Genomic DNA, 25333 nt, shown 5'->3' with positions numbered 1-25333 from the left:
TATTGGCAAGGAATTGGAATCAGGTGCAATGAATTATGTACGATTAATCAAGTTGGAGGCTGGAAGGGGCCTGCTTCCCCTGGGGAATATGATGCCCGAACATAATACAGGCTCTGGAAAAATGTAAGAGGTAAAGAATGGCTGTAGGAGAAGCAGCCAAGCGTAGCTCCACTGGTGCCTATGCAAGATTTCCTGGAGGAAGTCCAGTCCAGCGTTCTCTAAGCTCCAGGCCTCAACTGAATATCTCAAAACAAATATCCAAACCTCAACGTGTCCAAAACTGAATTCATGATTCTCGTTAAAGTAGTGTCGTCCAGTGGTGACTAATACTACCATTCAGATGCTGGAGCCAGGAAAATAAGAGTCGCCATATCTTCTTCCTCATCACCACATCTAGCACATCACCAAGTCTTTGAACCCCTCTACTCTCTTCACCTCCACCGCCACCATCCTAATCCCACTCACTATCAACTCTTCCCTGGAGCTTTGCAACAGTCACGTTTGGCTTCCTAGCATCCATTTGTATTTCCCTCCAAACTATTAGTTCACAGTGCAGGTAGGGTGGCCTTTTCAACCCAAATCCGCTCATGCTCAAAACTTGCTTCCCACGGCTCTTAGAGACCACTTTGAGCTTGAACAGACTGTGCACATCCCACCTCAAGACTGCTGCACTTGCTGTTCCTCCTCCGACCCCTTGTCACCCCTCTCCCTCGGCTTAACTGTCACTTCCCAATTAGGTCAGGTCCCTTTGCTGCAGCCCGTAGAGAGCTCTGCGCCTGTCCTTCAGGGCACTTTTTCTCCATCTACAGACTCAGATCCGTGACAACACGGAGCTAGTATTTCCTACAACATCATGCCTGGCACACGGTAAGTGCGCAATATGCAGCTGTTGCACGGCTAAATGTATACACAAGCTTCAAAGCAGAGTGGCCGATAGCAAATACAGACGCAGTCACGGGAGAAAGCACACACCGCCGAGACACCACCGCCGCTCCGCGCCGCCTGGACCAGCCGGTAGCTCCGCCCCTGGGCCCCGCCCCTCCCTGCTGAGCGGAGGGGGCGGGGCTCAGAGGTCGCGTGACGTAACAGCAGCCGGCCGGTGATTGGGTCTCCAGGCGCGCCGTCTCGGACAGGGGGCGCACCCGCGCGCGCTGATTGGCTGTCTGGCGCGGTGGGGCGGGCGGCGGCGGCGCCGCGGGGGCGGGCGGCGGGAGGGGCCGGACCGGGTAGGGCCCGGAGGGCGGCGGCGGCGGCGGCAGCGGAGCGGGCGGCATGGGTCCTCGCCGCCGGCTTCGCTGAGACGCGCTCGCGTGGGCTGCCCTCCCGGGCCCGCAGTGGTCGCGGCGGCATGAAGGGCGCCCTGGGGAGCCCCGTGGCCGCCGCCGGCGCCGCGATGCAGGAGAGTTTCGGCTGCGTGGTGGCCAACCGCTTCCATCAGCTGCTGGACGACGAGTCGGACCCGTTCGACATCCTGCGCGAGGCCGAGCGCCGGCGCCAGCAGCAGCTGCAGCGCAAGAGGCGCGACGAGGCGGCGGCGGCGGCGGCCGGGGCCGGTCCCCGCGGCGGCAGGAGCCCGGCCGGGGCCTCGGGCCACAGAGCCGGCGCGGGCGGCCGGAGGGAGTCGCAGAAGGAGCGCAAGAGCCTCCCGGCGCCCGTCGCTCAGCGGCCCGACAGCCCCGGGGGCGGCCTGCAGGCGCCGGGTACGCGGGGACAGCGGGGTGGCGGCCACGGCCGGCCCTGCTGCGAGACTGGGGTCCCGGGGGCCGGCTCCAGGAGGGGGGACCGGGAAGAGCCGGGACAGTTGAGGGTCCTGGTGGCCGCCGAAGGTAGGAGGAGAGGGGCAGGGGTCACACCCCTTCCAACCCCCGCCAGCCCCGTGCGGGGCTCCGGGGGAAACGCTGGCTTGGGGCGGGGTGGGGCCCCCAAACCCTGGCTCGGAGCCTCTACGGCAAGTTGGACGAAGTTGAGGGGGGTTGCTGGGGTGGCGTGTGGGGGCGAACGCTGAGGTCGCTCCTCCGGGACTCCCACATCCAGACCTGGCGGGGACCTTCTCCGTCCTCCAGCCCCACCTCTGCAGGATTGAGGTCGGAGCCGCCCGAGAGCGCGGCGGGGAGGAGGGAGGAGGAGGGCGCCCGGTCCCGGGGCCGGGGGCCTCTGTGATGCGGGAGGCCTGGGCGACCGCGGGGCGGCCTGTGACGTCGGGGCCCGGGCGCGGGTCCTCGGCGCTGCCCGGCCTGGCGCCTTCGCCCCTTCCCCGGCCGGTAGCTTCCAGCAGGCAGCGGGCATCGTATTTCAGTACTTCTTGTGGTGTTGATGGGATGTGCAACTTATAAATAGCTCACGGCTGCTTTAGGAAAAGCGTTTTTAACCTTTCCAGCAAGAATATTCGGAGTTCCCCACTCCCTGTTTAGCAAGAAAAACCAGTGCGCAGCGTGGTGTCCTGCTGCCTGCGGACCGGGAGGGTGCTTCAGAGTTGGTTCTCTCACCTGAACTGCGCCAGTGGCAGAGCCAGCAACGCTCCGCCTGTGTTTCCTCTGTTTTCTTGAAATGAGGCAGCGGTCCCAAGGTTTGCAGAGTGTTAGGAGTGAGACGTGTGGACTGACCATTCCTGCCAACGTTTGGCAGCGCGTGCAGCGTGGCTTGCTGGTTTGTTCCTTGCTTGATAAAGATTGTGCATCGCAGCCCACAGGAAACGTCTCAGGTTTAAGTATTGGGGCTTTGATGCGCAGCTGGGTAATGTTTACCTTTATTTGTGAAAAGTTAAATCCAGAGTCATTGTGAGAATCAATTCACTACAATAAAGATGTTGAAAATGATTTTAAAAAAAAAGTTATTGACTATCTCACGACCCTCTGATAGGCCGGTAAATTTCTGAGCCTGTCTAAACAGACTGGAGATACATTGTGCATTTTATATCCTGTTTTTTATATTTTTCTCTTAAACTTATTTACATGAATATAATAAAAGAATTGAGGAAGGCTAAGCTTTTCTTCACCCTTTATTTTTTCACAAATGAAAATGCTGGGCGCGGTGGCTCACGCCTGTAATCCCAGCACTTTGGGAGGCCAAGATGGGCGGATCACGAGGTCAGGATCGAGACTGTCCTGGCTAACACGGTGAAACCCCGTTTCTACTAAAAATACAAAAAACTAGCCGGGCGAGGTGGCAGGCACCTGTAGTACCAGCTACTCGGGAGGCTGAGGCAGGAGAATGGCGTAAACCCGGGAGGCGGAGCTTGCAGTGAGCCGAGATCGCACCTCTGCACTCCAGCCTGGGCAACAGAGCTAGACTCCGTCTCAAAAAAAAAAAAAAAAGAAAATACATATTCTGTTCTTCAGAAAAACGTGAGACGAATTAGTGCTGTTAATACATTGATTTTTAGCCTTTTAAAAATTGTCATGCATTTTTGTGTTAAAAATTTTAAGCAATTCCAAAATGTATGAGGTTAAGTGAAAATCCTCTTATTTTTCCTACTGTTAACACTTTGCATTTATATACATAAATGCACAGAGCTATTTCTTTTCTTTCTAAACTTAAGTGATATAAACTGGGTTGCAACCTGTTTCCTGTACTTAATGTTGTCATGTAGTACACTCATAACTTTTTTTTCTGTCAGTTGTTCAGTCTAAGTGATCTGGCTTTTGAAATCAACTAAAGGTATTTAGTTGATTTTGTAGTTAGAATAGAAATTTTATCATTCAAGTTCTTTTTCAAGTGTGTGTTATTTCAGGAGCAAACAGCTCATTAATTTCCATTTATGTAGTTACTGTACTAAATTTATCTATAATGGGTGTCAAAAGAGCTATTCGCTCAAGGTTTTATAGCCCTAGTTGATATGAAGCACTGTAGTTTTCTAACATTCAAAATTTTTAATTTAGTTAGAATGTTGTAAGTGTATGCTTAGCATAGACAAAAATAAAACATGTTTGCCATATCATAGAAATGTTAATCCTGAAACAATGTGGAAGTCACAAGCTTTTCCTATGGAAAAGGGTTGTGGTTTTTTTGTTTGTTTTGTTTTGTTTTTTTGAGACAGAGTCTTGCTCTGTCGCCCAGGCTGTAGTGCAGTGGCATGATCTTGGCTCACTGCAACCACCTCCTGGGTTCAAGCGATTCTCCTGCCTCAGCCTCCTGAGCAGCTGGGACTGCAGGCGCGCGCCACCATGCCCAGCTAATTTTTGTATATTTTTTACTAGAGGCAGGGGTTTACCATGTTATCTCTTGACCTCATGATCTGCCTGCCTTGGCCTCCCAAAGTGCTGGGATTACAGATGTGAGCCACTGTGCCTGGCCTAATTTTTTGTATTTTTAGTAGAGATGGGGTTTCACCATGTTGTCCAGGCTGGTCTTAAAACTCCTGACTTCAGGTGATCCGCCTGTCTCAGCCTCCCACAGTGCAGGTGTGAAGCTACGATGCCTGACCAAAAATGTAGATTTTTAATGTCTAACTATCTGTCTAGCAATATATATAAACCTTGGGTGAGCCTTGCTCAATAAGTTCATTCTTAAAGTCATGAGAGGCTGTTTCAGTTTTGGTTTTTCTAGCCTTTCAGAATTATGTTCTTTGAAACAGCTCAACTTTATTTTGTGGGAAATCTCACTGTCAATTTTATTGTATTCTGTTTATTTACCTGGGCTTGGTTTAGATGGTGATGAATGCATGTGCCAGTCTTTTCTTGGCGAGGTTAGTGAAATGCAGTGCTTGCATTCTCCACTTGGAGCTGCTGATCCAGCACCGAAAAGCCCGATTCATGGCAGTGTTGATCTTTTAGTACTAAATTGTGGGGAAAAAATTGGATGCTGATTGTCTTTGTTTTGGGAGGGTTGGGAGGGAGAATGAGATGTTTGCCCAAAACTGATAATTATTCTAATTATCTTTGTTTTGGGGGGTTTGGGAGGGAAAATGAAATGTCTGCTTCATATTGATAATTATTCTAATAAGTAGCCCATTGTATTTAACAGTTTTCAGTTTATACTGTTCGAAAAGGCTTTAATATGGTGTACAGTAAATGTCCTATTTTAAGTTTGATGAATTCCAAATTTAATTGACACAATTCAAAAGTAACTTGGAGGAAGCAGAAAGGTGGGATAAGCACCTGTAAGTAGTTCTGTAGTTGAGTGGAGATAGTAAAAGATGTTTTTAAAACTATGGGTTGGAAATAGGAAATCTGAAACTGTGTTAACTCTTTTACACTGACGTAAAAGTATGGAAAAGTTTTGTTACTGTTCACAAATCTTCTGATGACTGTTTTGTCATGATCTATTATAATTGTCAACTTGTTAGATAATTAACTTTCATAGTGGCTTTTTCTACTTTACATTTTGAACGCCTTTTCCAGTTCTGAACTCTTTTTTATTTTTATTTTTTTGAGATGGAGTCTCGCTCTGTCCCCCAGGCTGGAGTGCAGTGGCACGATCTGGGCTCACTGCAAGCTCCACCTCCCGAGTTCAGCCATTCTCCTGCCTCAGCCTCCTGAGTAGCTGGGACTACAGGCACCTGCCGCCACGCCCAGCTAATTTTTTGTATTTTTAGTAGAGACGGGGTTTCACCGTGTTAGCCAGGATGGTCTCGATCTCCTGATCTGTAATCCCAACACTTTGGGAGGCTGAGGCGGGCAGATCACAAGCGCGGTGGCTCTTGCCTGTAATCCTGGCACTTTGGGAAGCCGAAGAGGACGGATCATCTGAGGTCGGGAGTTAGAGACCAGCCTGACTAACATGGAGAAACCTCGTTTCTACTAAAAATACATTAGCTGGATGTGGTGGCGCATGCCTGTGATCCCAGCTAATCTCTACCCGGGAGGTGGAGGTTGCGGTGGGACGAGATTGGGCCATTGCACTCCAACCTGGGCAACAAGAGTGAAACTCAGTCTCAAAAAAAACCCCAAGAATAAAACCAGAGTCTCTGGTCCCAGCCCAGTGTCCAAGTGCTGGACTCGGAGTGGGCAAAAAGAGATGCCCTCAGGTACTGACTGACTCTTGGGCAAGTTGCCAACTAGCTGTGTTTGGTTCATATTCAGTAAGTTATCATTGCAAGTCTATATATCATAGAATAGCAGGAAAATCTGTTTTCAAAGTAAAAATATAAGCACTATAAACTTTAAAAGCAAAAACCTTGGCCAGGTATGGTGGCTCACGCCTGTAATCCCAGAGCTTCAGGAGGCTGAGGTGGGTGAACTGCTTGAAGCTGGGAGTTCGAGACCAGCCTGGCCAACATGGTGAAACCCTTTCTCTACTAAAAATGCAAAAATTAGCTGGGCATGGTGGTGCATGCCTGTAATCCCAGCATCTTGGGAGGCTGAGGCACGAGAATTGCTTGAGCTCAGGAGGCAGAGGTTGCAGTGAGCCGAGATTGCACACTGCACTGCACTCCGGGCTGGGTGACAGAACGAGACTTATTTTAAGTATGTAAATAAATAAGTAAATAAAATAGAAAATAAAAACAAAAACCTTAGTAGCCAGTGATAAGCCATAGGTGCCATGTAATGTGCAGTTGGGATTCTGAAAGCATAGTCTGAAATACAGGGTATTCTTTCGTTTTCTAGATAGGGCTTACACACTGTGTTTTTGTAAGACTGCTTTTGTCAACTGTAGCTTATTTAGTAAAATATACCCGTGGCTGTCACAGGTGAGCCTAGTTTGTCATATACTTTCTAGGATATAGGGAAAGCATGCTTTAATAGTAACATTCTATTAAAAAGTCGTAGACAATGGGCAGTTGTAGCATCAGCAACTTTTTTCTTTGAAGTTTTCTAAACTTCCTGAATTTTCCTGTGACGTTGATTTCTAGAGAAATGAAATTTACAAGTACCTGTAAAGTTTAACACTGTGCTGTTGCAGATGTTGTGTTCCAGCTCTGCTTTGATTTTCTGTTGGTAGGTCAGAAGCGGACTCCTAGGAGAGGGGAGCAGCAAGGATGGAATGACAGCCGTGGGCCCGAGGGGATGCTCGAAAGAGCTGAGCGGAGACCCTACAGGGAGTACCGACCCTACGAGACCGAGAGGCAGGCGGACTTCACAGCTGAGAAGTTTCCAGATGAAAAGTACGTGCTGCAGTCCTCTGCAGGGCGGGTGGGGAACCAGAACGGTTTTTAGAAAATGCTACTTTCTTTTTTTTTTTCTTTTTTCTGAGACAGAGTTTTGCCCTCGTCACCTAGGCTGAAATGCGATGGCGCAATCTCGGCTCACTGCTACGTCTGCTCCCAGGTTCAAGCGATTCTCCTGCCTCAGCTTCCTGAGTAGCTGGGATTACAGGCGCCCACCACCACGCCTGGCGAATTTTGTATTTTTAGTAGAGACGGGGTTTCTCCGTATTGGTCAGGCTGGTCTTGAACTCCTAACCTCAGGTGATCCGCCCGCCTTGGCCTTCCAAAGTGCTGGGATTACAGGAGTGGGCCACCGTGCCTGGTCCAGAAAATGCTACTTTCTACTGGCTACTGCTTTTTGTGGTATCAGTCCTGGGCATGTTTTACTAATTTATGTGCAATTCATTTTACCTTAGATGATGAGAAGGATCTTCCTTTTTCCTTTATGCCTTGGTTCAGGAAATGATTATACAATTAAAAATGAATTGCTTATTGGTAACTGAAGAGCACTCTTAAAAAGAAATTACACAGGAGTGTGTTGAACTGGTAAAGTTTTGTTTTGAAGCTGTAGATTAGAGATACAATTTTGGACTAGGGATAGAATCATGGTTTTTGATTTCGCATTACCGATTTCGACTGCTCAATGGATTGAAGTCAGTTCCTGGCTCCACGGTCAGGTCAGTAGGCTGCCGTGGTGAAATTTGAAGAAGACTCTGTTGTGATGTGTAATACCAATTTCTGGCGGGCACGGCTGCTCTCCGAAGTCCTCTAACACGGCCCGAAGTCGTGGGCTGGTGGAGTGTTGCGTGGCTGCCGAGTGATGCGACAGTGTGGTGGCCGCTGCACTCCACCTGAGCACAGGGAGGGATTGGGTCTTATGCTTGGCACTAGCAGGGTGGGTACTTGCTGCTTAGAGCCTTTGTTTAATCATTTAACCTGTTTATGTTAAACAGAAACAACTAGTGAATCACATTTCAAGGAAAATTAAACAGGCTAAGGAAGGCTAGAATCGTGAACAGTGAAATGTCAAGGGGAGCCATTTTTCCAAACTCTTTCTGCTTCTTGACTGCTAATTCCATTCTATTTTGGATTCTGGCTGCAAGTTTTTTTTGTTTTTGTTTTTTTTTTTTTTTTGAGACGGAGTCTCGCTCTGTCGCCCGGGCTGGAGTGCAGTGGCCGGATCTCAGCTCACTGCAAGCTCCGCCTCCCGGGTTCCCGCCATTCTCCTGCCTCAGCCTCCCGAGTAGCTGGGACTACAGGCGCCGCCACCTCGCCCGGCTAGTCTTTTGTATTTTTTAGTAGAGACGGGGTTTCACCGTGTTAGCCAGGATGGTCTCGATCTCCTGACCTCGTGATCTGCCCGTCTCGGCCTCCCAAAGTGCTGGGATTACAGGCTTGAGCCACCGCGCCCGGCCCTGGCTACAAGTTTTAACCAAAAAGCGTGGCTTTGTAAAACTATACTATAGGGCCTATTACAAACAAAACAAGCAATAGTCCAGCAGAGAGTAACTTAGCCTGGGTGGGCTGAGCAGGTGATGACTCACGCAGAACTGTTCACCTAGAAGTTACACATTCAAGACATTGATATGGTCTATCTGCAACTATGTTGGAGGGAGAAACTTACAGAAAGGCTTAATTTTGCCCCTTTTTTGGTGATTACTCCAGATCTGCTGTGTAGTAAGTACAGTCTACTTGCTTCTGCAAAGCTTCCTGGAGCAGAGCTGCTGATTTTTGGAAGCATTTGGGCATTTATTTTCCCCTCACTTTAGGGATTCTGTGGAAACGAAGAAATTATAGTTGACTTGCACAAACCCATGTTTCCCCCTTTTTCGTAGCAAGACTATGTAGTCTTTTTTTTTTGAGATGGAGTCTCGCTCTGTCCCCCTGGGTGGAGTGCAGTGGCGCGGTCTCGGCTCACTGCAAGCTCCGCCTCCCAGGATCATGCCATTCTCCTGCCTCAGCCTCCTGAGTAGCTGGGACTACAGGGGCCCGCCACCGCGCCCGGCTAATTTTTTTGTAATTTTAGTAGAGACGGGGTTTCACCGTGTTAGCCAGGATGGTCTCGATCTCCTGACCTTATGATCCGCCGGCCTCGGCCTCCCAAAGTGCTGGGATTACAGGCGTGAGCCACCGCGCCCGGCCCTGTAGTCTTTAAAAAGGATAAAATAGATCTTTATACGTGACATGAAAAGCTAGCTATTAAGTGAAATAATATGTATATGGAAGAGTAAGGTGGGATATAGAATTATGGAGGGGTTTTTTTTAATTTAAATAAGTTCAGAATTGCAGAAGAGTTTTAAGAATTATACAAAGAATTTCCATCTGCCCTTCAAGACTCCCCACACACTAACTTTTTACCGCATTTGCTTTATCCTCCATGCCCCACCGCACCACACAGCCTTTTCTTGTTATTTGAGAATACGGTGTAGGAATGTCCCCTTACTCCTAAATACTTTAAATGCATTTCCTAACAACGTGATACAATTTTCAAACTCATTAAAATGAATACGATGCTGTTATCTAATTGTCTCAATTACTAGTCTACAGACTTTACTCAGATTTCACCAATTGTCCCGTGATGTCTTTTAACAAAAGAGAAAACATTTCTGGTTCAGGATCCACTCCAGGCAAATGCATTGTATTTAGTTATCTTTAATTAGGAACAGCTCTTTAGCCTTTCTTTGTCTTTATGAATTTGGCATTTTGAAGAGTATGGGCCAGTTATTTTATAACATGTCTCAGATTTTGAGTTTTTCTGATGTTTCCTCATGGAACGAGATTGCGCACTTTTGGCAAGAATGCCACAGAAGTAATGTGTTCTCGGTGCGTCACAGTACAGATATGTAGGGAATTTTCACTTTCGAGGAAATTTGAATCTTGATATCAGAAAACATTTTCTTAGTTTCTTAAATAATACTCTTAATAAATGAAACATAGAAAGTTTTATTTCTGACAAGCAAATGAAGGAAAATATCCTGCTTTATACACCTGTGATTCACTGTCTTACAACAATCCTAGCAAGTAGACACGACGCTTGTTTCACACGTGGGAAGCCTGGAGCCCATGGAGTTATGAATGAGGAGTCCAGTTTGGATACCAAGTTTCATTTTGAAAACATAAAAAGTGGCCGGGCGCGGTGGCTCACGCCTGTAATCCCAGCACTTTGGGAGGCCGAGACGAGCGGATCACGAGGTCAGGAGATCGAGACCATCCTGGCTAATACGGTGAAACCCCGTCTCTACTAAAAAATACAAAAAACTAGCTGGGCGAAGTGGCGGGCACCTGTAGTCCCAGCTACTTGGGAGTCTGAGGCAGGAGAAAGGTGTAAACCTGGGAGGTGGAGCTTGCAGTGAGCTGAGATCCGGCCACTGCGCTCCAGCCTGGGCGACAGAGCCAGACTCTGTCTCAATAAAAAAAAAAAAAAAGAAAACATAAAAAGTTCTGGAGAAGGATGGCGATGATAGTTGCACAACAATGTGAAGGTACTTAATGCCACAGAACTGAACACTTAAAAATGATTAAAATGGTCAATGTTATGGTATGTATATTTTACCACAATTTGTTTAAAGCGTGTTAATAATGGGGGGAGGGTCAACATCGGAGGGATTTTTTTTTTCAGAACAGGAATTGATTTTAAATGACCAATAAACTACAGAAAGGAAGAGCCAAAATTCATCTAGACAGAGGCAGACTAATCTCCTAATAGTCTGTGTTCTAAGAGTTCAATTAAGTTCATTTGGAGCCTAAGGAAAAATTCCTACTGCATTAAAAACAGTAGTTTACTGCCAGATTATGTGCTCCACGTGATATAGCAGATCTCGGGGGCGGAGACATGCCCGTTAATCCCAGCACCGTTTATGACGTTGCTTCCTTGGGAAGAAAACACGTGCTCTGCCTCAGCAGAACAGAAGTTCATGTCAGCTGGCTGTGACAAGACTACTGCACACATTGCTGAAACTGTGGGTCTGTTTCCTCATTGAAAAATGGAGAGGGCTGAATTTAGATAATCTTTCGAGATTATGAAGATTCTATAATTCTGTCCAATAGACTTGTGTAGGTATCAAAGAAACTCAAGGTGACACCCTTTTTCACTCTCAGATAAGCAAATATCAAATTGCAGTTTAGCATATTCAAGCTTGGGGAAAGTGCTATAAGAGATGCTGTCAGTGATGCGGTGGCTCACGCCTGTAATCCCAGCACTTTGGGTAGGCTGAGGCAGGGAGATCACCTGAGGTCAGGAGTTCAAGACCAGCCTGGCCAACATAGTGAAACCCTGCCTCTATTAAAAATTCAAAAATTAGTGGGGTGCGCCTGTAATCCCAGCTACTCGGGAGGCTGAGGCAGGAGAATTGCTTGAACCCAGGAGGCAGAGATTGCAGTGAGCTGAGATCACACCACTGCACTCTAGCCTGTGTGACATAGCGAGATTCTGTCTCAAAAAAAAAAAAAAAGAATTTATAGGTTGGGCACAGTGGCTCACACCTGGAATCCCAGCACTTTGGGAGACAGAGGCAGGCAGATCACCTGTGCTCAGGAATTCGATTCCAGCCTGGCCAACATGGTGAAACCATGTCTCTACTAAAAATACACAGTTAACTAGGTGTGGTGGCACACACCTATAATCCCAGCTAGTGTGGAGGCTGAGGCAGGAGAATCGCTTAAACCCAGGAAGTGGAGGTTGCAGTGAGCCAAGATTGCGCCACGTCACTCCAACCTGTGTGACAGGCGAGACTCTGTCTCTAAAAAAAAAAAAAAAAAAAAAAAATTTGCCAGGCATGGTGGCACACGACTGTGATCTCAACCACTGAGGAGGCCGAGGCTGCAGTGAGCCAAGATTGCACCACTTCACTTCAGCCTGGGAGACAGAACGAGACTCTGTCTCAAAAAAAAAAAAAATTTACTGTTGGCTGGGCACAGTGGCTCATACCCATAATCCTAGCACTTTGGGAGGCCTAAGCAGGCGGATCTCTTGAACCCAGTAATTTTAGACCAGCCTGGGTGACATGGTGAAACCCGCATCTCTACAAAACGTGCAAAAATTAGCCGAGTGTGGTGGCACACGCTTGTCGTCTCAGCTGGTTGGGGACTGACATGGGAAGATTGTTTGAGCCCTGGAGGTCAAGGCTGCAGTGAGCAGTGAGTGGGCCACTGTACTCCGGCTTGGACAACAGGGTGAGATACTGTCTTTAAAAAACAAAACAAAACAAAAATTACTGTTACTTTTCTCTTGTTTGTTTTAGAACCGTACTTTAGATTTCTTTTTTTGAGGCAGGGTGTTGCTCTGTTTCCCAGGCTGGAGTGCAGTGGCAGGATCTCGGCTCACTGTACTCCTGGGCTCAAGTAATCCTCCCATCTCAGCCTCCTGAGTAGCTGAGATTACAGGCATGCTCCACCATGGCTGGCTAATTTTTATATTTTTTAGGAGAGATGGGGTTTTGCTGTGTTGCCCAAGGTAGTCTCGAACTCCTGGGCCCAAGTGATCCAACTGCGTTGGCCTCCCAAAGTGCTGGGATTACAGTCATGAGCCGCCACTCCCAGCCTGCTTTAGGTTTTCTTTTTTTTTTTTTTAAGACAAGGTCGCGCTTTGTCGCCCAGGCTGGAGTGCAGTGGTGCCATCTCGGCTCACTGCAACCTCCGCCTCTCGGGTTCAAGTGATTCTCCTGCTGCAGCTCCCCAACTAGCTGGGATTACAGGTGTCTGCCACCAAGCCTGGCTAATTTCTGTATTTTTTAGTAGAGTTGGGGTCTCACCATATTGGCCAGGCTGGTCTCAAACTCCTGACCTCAAGTGATCTGCCCGTCTTTGGCCTCCCAAAGTGCTGGGATTACAGGCGTGAGCCACCGAGACCAGCCTGCTTTAAATATTTGCTATAGTTTAGAATCAAGAGTCAGGTTTTGCAAAGATTTCTATTTTTGGTTAGAGGAAGTGGGAGACAGAAAAGCCAACTTGGAGAATGTATTGAGGTTGGTGTTTCTTATAAGAGACTGGTATAACATTAATGATCGGTACTTCTGTATTTATTTTTTGAGTGAGGAAGATTGTGAGTTTTGTATTTTTTTACCCACTATTGTATAGCGGCTTCTTTTTTTTCTTTTCCCCCGAGATGGAGTCTCGCTCTGTCGCCCAGGCTGGAGTGCAGTGGCGCGATCTCGGCTCACTGCAAGCTCCACCTCCCGGGTTCCCACCATTCTCCTGCCTCAGCCTCCCAAGGAGCTGAGACTACAGGCACCCGCCACCATGCGCGGCTAATTTTTTGTATTTTTAGTAGAGACGGGGTTTCACCGTGTTGGCCAGGATGGTCTCAATCTGCTGACCTCATGATCCGCCTGCCTCGGCCTCCCAAAGTGCTGGGATTATAGGCGTGAGCCACCGCACCCGGCCTAGTGGCTTCTTAATGTAACACTTTAGCCACAAAAGTAGATTGTAACATACCTCTAGTGCTGGTGTTTGAGCTACTAATGCCACTAGGTTTCTTGATGCCAGGACCTCTATTAAATAAGTAATTTCTTGTGATTTTAAATATTTTTAAAAGCCTTGCCAAATTAGAAAACATTTATCTTATTAAACTAGTGTTACAATGGTGAAAAAGAGCTTAGAGCTTAGTGAAGGAGAGACAAGTCCTCAGAAAGAGTGATGGTGACCAGCAACGGTGCAGGGAGGAGTGGGTGAGCAATCAGGTCCTGGCTCCAGGCTCTGATGTGGCAGAGGAAGAAAAGGGAGGGGTGGCTTGGACTCTTGCTCATGTTGTGAGTTGGGGATCACAGGAGGAATAAGGGCTCCGTGTTGGGCATGTATGTGCCTGACCCGGGGATGTCCAGGTGCAGATGTCTAGGAAGTAACTGGCTTCATGTCCTGCAATCAGATGAGAGACACAGGGCCAGTTAGCGTTCGCGTGGAGGCCAGGTGGATGTGGCATGAGCCGAGATCCTGCCACTGCACGCCAGCCTGGGCAACAGAACACGGCCCTGCCTCAAAAAAAGAAATCTAAAGTAGGGTTCTCCTAAAACAGACCAAAGGAAAGTGGGAGGCCAACAAGGATGAGGACAGATGGGTGTCCGTGGAGAGCACCAAGACAAATGGTTAGGCACGAGAGGCAGGCGGGGAACTTTTCTGTTCTCTGAATCTTGAATTGGCTGCCTCTGAGAAGTGGAATTGCGTGGCTGAGGAACGGTGTGAGTTTTGTACCATGTTTGGGTATTACCTATTCTAAAAATAATTTTCTAAGGGCAGGCAGAAAAAGAGAAGCCAGAAGAGTCAGGAAGATTAGTGGCCAGCAGTGTATGTGACACTGGGGTCAAAGGACATGAAGACAAAAGTTGCTATTGGGTTTAACAGAGAGCTCTTCAGCTGCCCTTAGCCGTTTATCTGCAGTAATGAGGTGGAAGGCAGGTTACGGTTTTCACAGTCCAACACTGGCTGGTTGTGTGTTTAGGAGGGAGATTTGGGAAGGGGCATAATTTGAAGTTTAACCATTTTTCTTATACAAAACATTCCAAATTTAACTTAAAGATTTATATTAGAACAGGAATGGACTTCAGAGTTTATTTGTCTAACATCCTTATTCTTTGAGTAAGGAAACTAGGTCCAGAAAGAGAAAGGGATATGCCCCACTCGGATCAGTACTAGGGCCTGTCTAGCACCCGCCTCTCACGGGCTGGCCCCACCACTTAGCCTGCTCTGTGCCTCCATTTCCTCATCTGTAGGCAATAATTGTATATTAAAGATTTGTCTGCGAGCATCCAATTACTATATGCAAAGTGCTCAGAACAATGCCGGTATATAGTCTATAGTGTGTGCTCACTAAAGGTTCACTATTAACTTATGATTCGAGCCACCATTCTTTCCAGTATATTATCACCATGATTTGCTTTTAGAATTTTTTTCCGGAGGAGACCTTAGACCTTTAATGTACCAGTTTTTATTATATCCATTTCTTCCTAGACCAGGTGATAGGTTTGATCGAGACAGACCGCTGAGAGGACGTGGAGGCCCGAGAGGGGGTATGCGCGGCAGAGGCAGAGGTGGCCCCGGGAACAGAGTTTTTGATGCTTTTGACCAGAGAGGAAAGCGAGAATTTGAAAGATACAGTGGGAATGACAAAATGTAAGTTTCTTTGTAAATGCTATTTTTACTTGAAGATGTTGGCAGCACATGGTATGAATCTATTCTGTGTTAATATTTAGTTAACTTTGTAGTACTGTGCTGTTATTCCTGTGAGAAGCTGATCCTGGGATTTTCATGAACCACTCTTTCTGATGCGGAGATTGACCAGAGACTAGCTTCTGGTTTACGGGACTATTCTCTCTTTCCACAGAGCAGTCAGAACTGAAGACAACATGGGTGGATGTGGAGTTCGAACCTGGGGATCAGGCAAAGATACCAGGTACGGCGTAAGTGTGTGCCCGCTGAGAACCTGCAATTAAGTGGAAATCTCTGGATCTTTGCTTTTCTTGAAAGTGATGTCTTCCGTGTTGTGCTTTATACCTGTGTGCCCCTAAGTAGAGACTGATTTTAGGCTTTTGTTTAGTGAGATAACTTTTTAAAACAGGTTTGCTGTGTTGCAGTTAGATTTAAACTGTTTTTAAAATTCTGTAGCCAAACAAATTTGTGACAGATGACCATGTATTTGCTGATGCCTCAAACATATGGCACTGTACATTTGCACATGACTCAAAATGCTTTTTGTTGGCTGCACACAGTGGCTCACGCCTGTAATCCCAGTACTTTGGGAGGCCAAGGCGGGTGGATCATTTGAGGTCAGGCGTTTGAGACCAGCCTGGCGAACATGGTGAAACCCCATTTCTACTAAAAATACAAAAACTAGCTGAGCATGGTGGTGGGTGCCTGTAGTCCCAGCTACCCAGGAGGCTGAGGCGGAAGAGTTGCTTGAACCTGGGAGGTGGAGGTTGCCGTGAGCTGAGATGGCACCACTGCTCTCCAGCCCGGGTGACAGAGCATCTGTCACTCAGCATCTCAAAAAAACAAAAAAAAAGGTTTTTTTTTATTTTGAAACGGAGTCTTGCTGTCACCCAGGCTGGAGTACAGTGGCCGGATCTCAGCTCACTGCAAGCTCCGCCTACTGGGTTCACGCCATTCTCCTGCCTCAGCCTCCCGAGTAGCTGGGACTACAGGCGCCGGCCACCACGCCCGGCTAGTTTTTGTAGTTTTTAGTAGAGACGGGGTTTCACCGTGTTAGCCAGGATGGTCTCGATCTCCTGACTTCGTGATCCACCTGTCTCGGCCTCCCAAAGTGCTGGGATTACAGGCTTGAGCCACCGTGCCCGGCCAAAAAAAAGGTTTTTTGTTTTGTTTAATTTTATTATTTTTTAAAATAGAGACAGGATCTCACTATGTTGCCCACGCTGGTCTCGAACTCCTGGGATCAGGCAGTCCTCCTGCCTCAGCCTCCCAAAGTGCTAGGATTACAGGCATGAGCCGCCACATCCAGCCTGAGATGCTTTTTAACTTCCTGGATATTCTATATGTTTTTACCTTTCACAGTTCTTGTGGATCCTTGACACATCTTCATTTTATAAAATCATTTGTAGATTGAAGCTTAGTGACAGGTTTCACCTGAGGCTCAAGTTGGACATTTCTCGGAGGCTTCATGGTGCCTTAGATGTGCGCCAGTTTTGCTAGTTAGATACATGGTTCTGCTCTGTTTTATTTCACAGCTGGAGGGATGATGCCTTCCGGGTGTCTGCAGAAGAGGTAGGGCCTGCGGCAGGCAGTGCAGTGTGAGCAGTGCTACAGGGCAGGCTTCCCACTAGCGCAAAGGCTTGAGGGGATCCAGGCTTCCACTTTGAAGAATATAAGCTTTTTTTTTTTGAGACGGAGTCTTGCTCTGTCACCCAGGCTGGAGTGCAATGGCGTGATCTCGGCCCACTGCAACCTCCACCGCCCAGGTTCAAGCGGTTCTCCTGCCTCAGCCTCCCAGGTAGCTGGGACTACAGGTGCACGCCATGCCTGGCTAATTTTTGTATTTTTAGTAAAGACTGGGTTTCACAACATTGGTTAGGCTGGTCTCGAACTCCTGACCTCAGGTGATCTGCCCGCCTCGGCCTCCCAAAGTGCTGGGATTACAGGCGTGAGCTACCATGCCTGGTCAGAATATAAGCTTTTTACAGGAACTTATTTTTCTTAAATTGTTGTCCTTAAAGACAAATGTATAAACTAATATCAAATGTAACAATGTTGGATTTACTATCATTGCTCATTTGTGTTCTCCTTGAAAAGAAGAGAAACTTGTTGAGTGTTTCTCTATCTGGGATTCTGCAGGATCTTGATGACAGATCTTTTCATTTTGTTTTATTTTATTTTGATAATATATTTTAAAAAGTAATATAGGCACCTTCTTTCTTTTTCTTTTTCCTTCCTTTCTTTCTTTCTTTTTTTTTTTTTTTTTGAGACAGAGTCTCACTCTGTCACCCAGGCTGGTGTGCAGTGGTGTGATCTCGGCTCACTGCAACTTCCACCTCCCAGGTTCAAGCGATTCTCCTGCCTTAGCTTCCCGAATAGCTGGGATTATAGGTGCCCGCCACTACACCTGGTTACTTTTTGTATTTTTAGTAGAGATGCAGTTTCACCATGTTGGCCAGGCTGGTCTCAAACTCCTGACCTCAGGTGATCCACCTGCCTCAGCCTCCCAAAGTGCTGGGATTATAGGCGTGAGCTCCCATGCCCGCCTTGGGCACCTTCTTTCTTAATCATCTGATTTACCACCTTATCTAATACTACCACTTCATTTCAGTTTGCCTTTGAGCTTAAAATCGTTTTGGCTCTAAGTGGTTACTTATCCTGGAGCGCCAGCCTTGGCCTTGTAATGTTAAGAGGTGACCACTTGTGCCCCTGGCAGGCTGGCATGTCTCATTGTTAAAATGACATGTGCCCCATGGCACTCATTTTGGATTGGTTTGTGAGTTACAAAGTCAAAGCTCTTTTTTTTTTCCCTCTTTCTCTCTAAGTCAGGGTCTGGCTCTGTTGCCTATGCTGGAGTATGGGGGCTCAGTCTTGGCTTTACCATAACCTTGAAACCCCAGGCTCAGTTGGTTCTTCCACCTCAGCTTCCCGAGTAGCTAGCACTACAGGCACACGCCACCACACCCAGCATTTTTTTTTTTTTTGGAGACAGAGTCTCACTCTGTTGCCCAGGATGGAGTGCAGTGGCATGATCTCGACTCACTGCAACCTCTCCCTCCCGGGTTCAAGTGATTCTCCTGCCTCAGCTTCCCTAGTAGCTGGGACTACAGGTGCATGCAACCATGCCCAGCTAATTTTTTTTTTTTTTGTATTTTTGGTAGAGATGGGGTTTCACCGTGTTAGCCAGGATGGTCTCAATCTCCTGACCTCATGATCCGCCTGCCTCAGCCTCCCAAAGTGCTGGGATTACAGACATGAACCACCGTGCCCGGCCTTTTTTGTATTTTTAGTAGAGATGCAGGTCTGCCATGTTTCTCAGGCTGGTGTCAAACTTCTGGGCTCAAGCAGTTCACCTGCCTTGGCTCCCAAAGAGCTAAGACTATAGGCGTAAGCCACCAGACCCAGCTAGTCAAAGCTCTTAGGTGGTTAGAATTTGTAATGGAAAGCTTTTCTTAGAATAAGACTAATTTCTTAATAAATAGAGATAAATTTTATTTATACATTTACTTCGTACATTTCTTAATAAATGGAGTAAGAAATTTATTTCTTAATAAATCAGCTTGAGGTCATGAAAATGATGCAGTGCGAAGGAGTTATGTGCTACTTTAGATTAGTGAGAAGAAAGTGGAGGTGAGCCTAACACAGTAAGTAACGGTTTGTGGCTGGCAAAGCCCAAGTGCTTCGCCGTGTATTAAAGGTGTAAGGGCTTTGCAGTAGTTTAGTATTCCTATTTGAAGACACTGACAGCAATAACTGGGTTTAAGGACAAAATGCCTTCAAACTGGTATGACTGCGCCATTTCAGTAATAATGCTTTTCTTCAACAGTTTGACAGCGCTAAAATAGAATTTTTTCTATTGATCTGTGCTGAAATAGAATTTTTCCATCTGCAATAATTTAACAAGTGTATCAGATATTATTGTTAAAATTGCAATAGACACCCATGAATGCAGTTTTCAATAATGCTGCCTTTCAACTTTTATTGTGAAGAACAAGACAGTTTTATTTGTTCTCAAAGCAACATTTGATGAAAATCTGTTTGTTGTCAGAGATTTGATTAAGTGTGAGGTCTGATTAAATTTGAACTAGGTAACAAAGCCTTGAAGTGTGTAACATCATTTTATGGAACATATGTGCACAAATAGGGATTTTCTGCACCAGTACAACTGAAGTCAAATATAGACATGGGCCTTGGGGTTATATCTTTCTTCTGATAAATCCAACATTGGTGATTTACCTTTTTGTTTTTGAGACGGAGTCTCACTCTATTGCCAGGCTGGAGTGCAGTGGCACGATCTCGGCTCCCTGCAACCTCCGCCTCCCGGGTTCAAACGATTTTCCTGCCTCAGCCGCCCAAGTAGCTGGGACTGCAGGCACGTGCTACCACGCCCAGCTAATTTTTGTATTTTTTTTTTTTTTTTTTTTTTTTGAGACGGAGTCTTGCTCTGTCGCCCAGGCTGGAGTGCAGTGGCTGGATCTCAGCTTGCTGCAAGTGGAGTGCAGTGGCCGGATCTCAGCTCACTGCAAGCTCCGCCTCCGGGGTTCACGCCATTCTCCTGCCTCAGCCTCCCGAGTAGCTAGGACTACAGGCCCCTGCCACCTCATCCGGCTAGTTTTTTTTTAGTATTTTTAGTAGAGACGGGGTTTCACCGTGTTAGCCAGGATGGTCTTGATCTTCTGACCTCGTGATCCGCCCGTCTCGGCCTCCCAAAGTGCTGGGATTACAGGCTTGAGCCACCGCGCCCGGCCACTTTTGTATTTTTAGTAGAGATGGTGTTTCATTATGTTGGCCAGGATGGTCTCAATCCCCTGACCTCGTGATCTGCCCGCCTCGGCCTCCCAAAGTGCTGAGATTACAGGCGTGAGCCACCGTGCCCAGCTGATTTACTTTCAGCAAAATAGCAGAACCTGCCAAATTAATTGCGGCTAATTTTGAAACTTAATTGTCTTTCAGTTTTGATCATAGGGTTCTATAAGAGTTATAGGCACAATATTTTATATTCATTTATAAAATAATTTAGGTCAACATGGGGGGGACATCTGTGATTTTTCTTTTCTGTAAAATCAGCTAATTGCTGAAGTTTAAGAAATACTCAGTTTTTTTGTGGTTCATGCCTGTAATCCTAGCACTTAGGGAGGCTGAGGCAGGTGGATCACTGGAGTCTAGGAGTTCAAGTCCAGCCTGAGGAGCAAAGTGAAATCCCATCTCTACAAAAAATACAAAAAATCAGCCGGACATGGTGGTGTGTTTAGCCGGACATGGTGGTGTGTGCCTGTAGTCCCAGCTACTCCAGAGGCTGAGGTGGGAAGTTCCCTTAAGCCCGGGAGGTCGAGACCACAGTGAGCTGTGATGGTGCCACTGCACTCCCGCCACCACGCCTGGCTAATTTTTGTATTTTTAGTAGAGATGGGGTTTCACCATGTTGGCCAAGCTGGTGTCAAACTCCTGGCCTTAAGTGACCCACCCGCCTTGGCCTCCCAACGTGCTAGGATCACAGGTGAGAGCCACCCTGCCGGCCTGGAACCTTCATTTTAAAAAATAAAAGTTAATTATTCACGTTTTGTTTTAAAAAGAGTGAGTTTTTAAAAAATTGATTATAGTAGCTTGGAGTTGAGAATTTAATCATTATTTAAATTGAAAAAGTCTTTTTCTGTTATTGTAGTTCAATTTATGGTTACTTTTTTTAAAAAAAAACTTACTTTTAAAGCCCTCAATAGGCCAGGCACGGCGACTCACACCTGTAACCCCAGCACTTTGGGAAGTCGAGGTGGGTGAATCACTTGAGGTTAGAAGTTCGAAACCAGCCTGGCCAACATGGTGAAACCCTGTCTCTACCAAAAACACACAAAAAAATTAGCTGGGCATGGTGGTGGATACCTGTAATCCCAGCTACTCAGGAGGCTGAGGGAGGAGAATCTCTTGAACCTGGGAGGGAGGTTGCAGTGAGCTGAGATTGCACCACTGCACTCCAGCCTGGGTGACAGAATGAGACTCAGTCTCAGAAAAACAACCAACCAACCAAAAAAACCAAAACAAAACAGAAAACAATGTTTTCTCCATCTTAAACAAGCAAAGGCATTGGTGTGAACGTATTTGTGTGACTGGAGAGGGTCTTTCTGTTTTTCAGTGACGTGGAGCCGACTGCACTGATGGAGGAACCCACGGTGGTGGAGGAGGCCCAGGGCGCCCCAGAAGAGGAGTCTCCAGCCAAGTAGGGCGTTTCATTCATTCCCTATTGTGGTGTTGGTTCTCTTCTTAATGATTTCCTTCCTTTTTTTTGAGATGGAATCTCGCTCTGTCGCCCAGGCTGGAGTGCAGTGGCACGATCTTGGCTCACTGCAACCTCCACTTCCTGGGTTCAAGCGATTCTCCTGTCTCAGCCTCCTGAGTAGTTGGCACTATAGGCGTGTGCCACCTCACCCAGCTAACGTTTGCATTTTTAGTAGAGATGGGGTTTCACCATGTTGGCCAGGCTGGTCTCGAACTCCTGACCTCAAATGATCCACCCTCTTCAGCCTCCCAAAGTGCTGGGATTACAGGTGAGCCACCACACCTGGCCTTTCTTGATGATTTCTAAGAGCTCTTCACAGACTAGGAATCTCAACCCCTCATCCTATCACGGAGGGCTGACCTTAATGTATTAATGACTGGTGATCAAACTAATTAATAATTAGTTCAAATAACCTAATGAGTATCAGTGATAATTGGTGAAAGTTAGGCATTCTGTCCTCTGCCTACAAGCTCTTTTACAGCAGCTTGTTAAACTCCTTGACTTGGAGTAGCCTGACTCGCATATGGACCTCTAGTGCCTGGTCCCCTCTGCGCTCTCCCAGTCCACCCTCCCTCTTCATTGTGTAGCTTAGATCCTGGCTCCGTCTCCAGCACCCTCCAAGTTCTGTTTTTCTGCTTTTTTTTTTTTTTTTTCGATACTGAGTTTCGCTCTTGTTGCCAGGCTGGCGTGATCTTGGCTCACTGCAACCTCTGCCTCCCAGGTTCAAGCAATTCTTCTCCTCAGCCTCCTGAGTAGCTGGGATTACAGGCGTGCGCCACCACGCCCGGCTCACTTTGTATTTTTAATGGAGATGGGGTTTCTCCATGTTGACCAGGCTGGTCTCGAACTCCCAACCTCTAGTGATCCACCCATCTCAGTCTCCCAAAGTGCTGGGATTACAGGCATGAGCCACTGCGCCTGGCCTCCAAGTTCTTAAATACCCATGCACCTTCAACTCCCTGGCCCTTTGGACTTTCTGCTGTAACTTGCTAGCAAAACCCCTCCTGGGTGACTCCACCATCTGCCTTCTCTCTGCCTGTTCCACAAGCTAAGCAATACAAGTCACATCGTGGCCCGGTTAGAACCCCGTCAATTCCCGGTCACCGATGTTCTGAAACCAGGCCTTGGCGATCCCCGGTTCTTGGGTTCACTCTTTTTCTCCCCCCTTCTCTAATGACTGTTTTAATTTCTCCTCAAAACCCTGGCACTGCCTCCCACCGTACCCTTCCCCCATCGTCCTCTTCCATTTTTTTTTTTTTTTTTTTTTGAGGCAGAGTCTTGCTCTGTCGCCCAGGCTGGAGTGCAGTGGCCGGATCTCAGCTCACTGCAAGCTCCGCCTCCCGGGTTTATACCATTCTCCTGCCTCAGCCTCCCGAGTAGCTGGGACTACAGGCGCCCGCCACCGTGCCCAGCTAGTTTTTTGTATTTTTTAGTAGAGACGGAGTTTCACCGTGTTAGCCAGGATGGTCTCGATCTCCTGACCTCGTGATCCGCCCGTCTCGGCCTCCCAAAGTGCTGGGATTACAGGCTTGAGCCACCGCGCCCGGCCCCCTCTTCCATTTTTTGGATGCAGCGTTTCCTTCTATCTCACAGAGTGATGAGGAGCCATCAGGTGGGAACTTCCTCATCCTCCCAGTCCCAAAGATACAAGCCTGCTACACCCGCACACCCCCTGGGCTCCTGCTGCACCTGCACACCCCCTGGGCTCCTTCCCTCATGGGGACCATCGGAGTGCCATCCCCCCTCTGACCTCTGCACGCTTCGGATCCTCTCTCCTACTGACTTCATGAAAACTTCACACTGTCAGTCAGCTCCTTCCTTTTTTGGTATATTCATCTCCTTCCTCCCAACCCTAGTCTTCCAGTCAGCAGTTAAACATGCTCAGTCTCTCCTGTGTAAGTGTCCTCCGGACCCCACGTTCTCCGTCAGCCGCCTCTTTCAGAGTTGTGTGTGGCCTACTTCACTTCCTCCCCTCCGCTTTTTGCTCACTTTAGCCAGGCCTGGCTTCTGTCCTCGTTGCCCTTCTGAAACAGTCACCATGTCTCCGGATCTAATGGATGCTGCAGTCTGCGTCTTTCTTGGCCTCTCAGAAGCGTTTGACTTTATTGATTTCTTCGTAAACGTGCTCTCCTGTTGGTTTCTGTGATCACTCTGCTCTTCTGGTTTTCCTTCGACTTCTCAGCATCTCCTTTGCAGGCTCAACCTTGTCTTTCTGGTCTTTTAAAACGTTAAGGCCTTCAGGGCCCTGCCTTAGGCCTTCTCTTTCTGTAGAGTTTCTTTATAGGATCTTAGGCACTTCGGTGGCTTAAATTGTCCTTTACATGCTAACTCTGGAATGTGTCTCTGGCTCCAACCTTCAACGTGGCACCAGGCCTGTGGGTCCATCTGCCTGCTGGATGCTTCCCCTGGGACATTCCAGATGCTGCTGTGCCCAGCCTGACCAAGACTGGGCTGACTCCCCCCTACACCTCCGGTCCTCACTCGGTGTTTCCATCCAGCTGTACAAACCAGAAACCTGTGAGTCATCCTTGGAACTTCTGTCTTCTTGACCCTCCTCTTTCCAAAACCCAGTCCTTCCCTCTGCTCTGGCGATTGTACCCCTAGAAACTGAGCATCACCACTCACCAGCATTGTCTAAGCCATTGTTATCTGGGCCACCGCTGGGGCCCCTCACAGGGCTCCCTGCATCCTCACCTTCTACGCCAAAGTGGTGTTCACACCGCGTTCGGATTGTCACGCCCCCACCCCTTGCATAAGACGCCCTGATGTCTTCCTGTCCTTTTTCTGTCCCCTGTCCTGACCTGCAGAGTCCTGTGTGGTCTGGCCCCTGCAAAACCCTCAGGTTCAGATATTCCTGTGCCGTCTCTGGGTTCACCATGAGGCCTTTATTTCGTGTTCTCAGACATAGTTTTACCCTGCCCCAGCCCTCACACTTGCCATACAGCCCTCACAACTGCTGTTTCTCTGTTTTCCCAAACCCCCTTTACTCTTTACCTGTCTCTCTCTTACTCATTCTCCGGCTGCCAAAAGGCAGGGTGTCTAGTGGTTAAGAGCACAGACGTTGAACCGGTGTGATGAGTTGAAATCCCAGCTCTGCCACTTACTAGTTGGGCAAGTTATTTAATTTCTCTTTTTCAGTGGCTCAGTTCTCTTCATCTGTAAAATGGGAATAATAACGTCCCTACATTATAGGGGTCTTGTAAAGATTGTGTGTGTGTGTGTGTGTGTGTGTGTGTCTCCGTGTCCTAGAGTGATGCCTGGCATGTAGCTAGTGCTTTATTAATATCATCTGCTATTATTATTGTTACTTATTGCAAGAGCGAAAGGCCACAGTGATTGATGATTGTGAAAGCTGTTAATTTACGATTCAAAACAATTTCAATGTATTATTCAAAACAAGAAATGTGTTTCATTAAAGAAATAGGATTAACAGTTAATATGAATATTTAGACAGTGAGCTAACTAAGGAACTCGATGAACAGTTTATATGAATGTTGAGAAAGTTAACTGGATACCTTCAGGAGAACATTATATCCTTTTTGAGCCAATAAACATTTATACAAATTCAGGTAATATAAGACAGAATAATAGAGAGTAAATTATAGTATTGTTCTAATCTATAGAATTGATTGAGATACTCTAGCATTCATAATATTAGACAAAAATATTTAGTCACTCTGAAAGAAAATAAAGCTTGTTGACTTTCTGTCTGCAGTATCCCAGGAGAGCTAGCTGGAAAATCTGTCTCTCTTTTCTGCTGACTGCTGCGGGGAAAGTGAGCCTCTATTTGGGATTGCAAGTGCAATGCAGGTGTTGGGTGACCGTGCTGAGACATTCTT

At 47.2% G+C, this 25333-nt stretch overlaps 1 protein-coding gene across 2 annotated transcripts in view; it reads left to right on the top strand.

The window, feature by feature from the left end:
- Nucleotides 1–1197: 1197 nt before the first annotated feature.
- The window catches only part of HABP4 (hyaluronan binding protein 4), a 41148-nt gene continuing 17012 nt past the window's right edge, over nucleotides 1198–25333 (top strand). The window contains exons 1-6 of one of the 2 annotated variants that reach the window (XM_023185268.1): nucleotides 1198–1700; nucleotides 6880–7042; nucleotides 15026–15187; nucleotides 15399–15467; nucleotides 21351–21434; nucleotides 23866–24011. In XM_023185268.1, coding sequence (XP_023041036.1) covers nucleotides 1349–1700; nucleotides 6880–7042; nucleotides 15026–15187; nucleotides 15399–15467; nucleotides 21351–21434; nucleotides 23866–24011 — 976 coding nt within the window. In that variant the 5' untranslated portion in view covers nucleotides 1198–1348. The remainder of the gene's footprint in view (nucleotides 1701–6879; nucleotides 7043–15025; nucleotides 15188–15398; nucleotides 15468–21350; nucleotides 21435–23865; nucleotides 24012–25333) is intronic. The other variant, XM_023185267.1, reaches the window with a different exon arrangement.

This window comes from Piliocolobus tephrosceles, chromosome 14 (assembly GCF_002776525.5).
Source record: "Piliocolobus tephrosceles isolate RC106 chromosome 14, ASM277652v3, whole genome shotgun sequence".
Lineage (NCBI taxonomy): Eukaryota > Metazoa > Chordata > Mammalia > Primates > Cercopithecidae > Piliocolobus > Piliocolobus tephrosceles.
The sequence above is the reverse complement of the archived record's forward strand: the minus strand, read 5'-3'. Positions and strand labels throughout refer to the sequence as shown.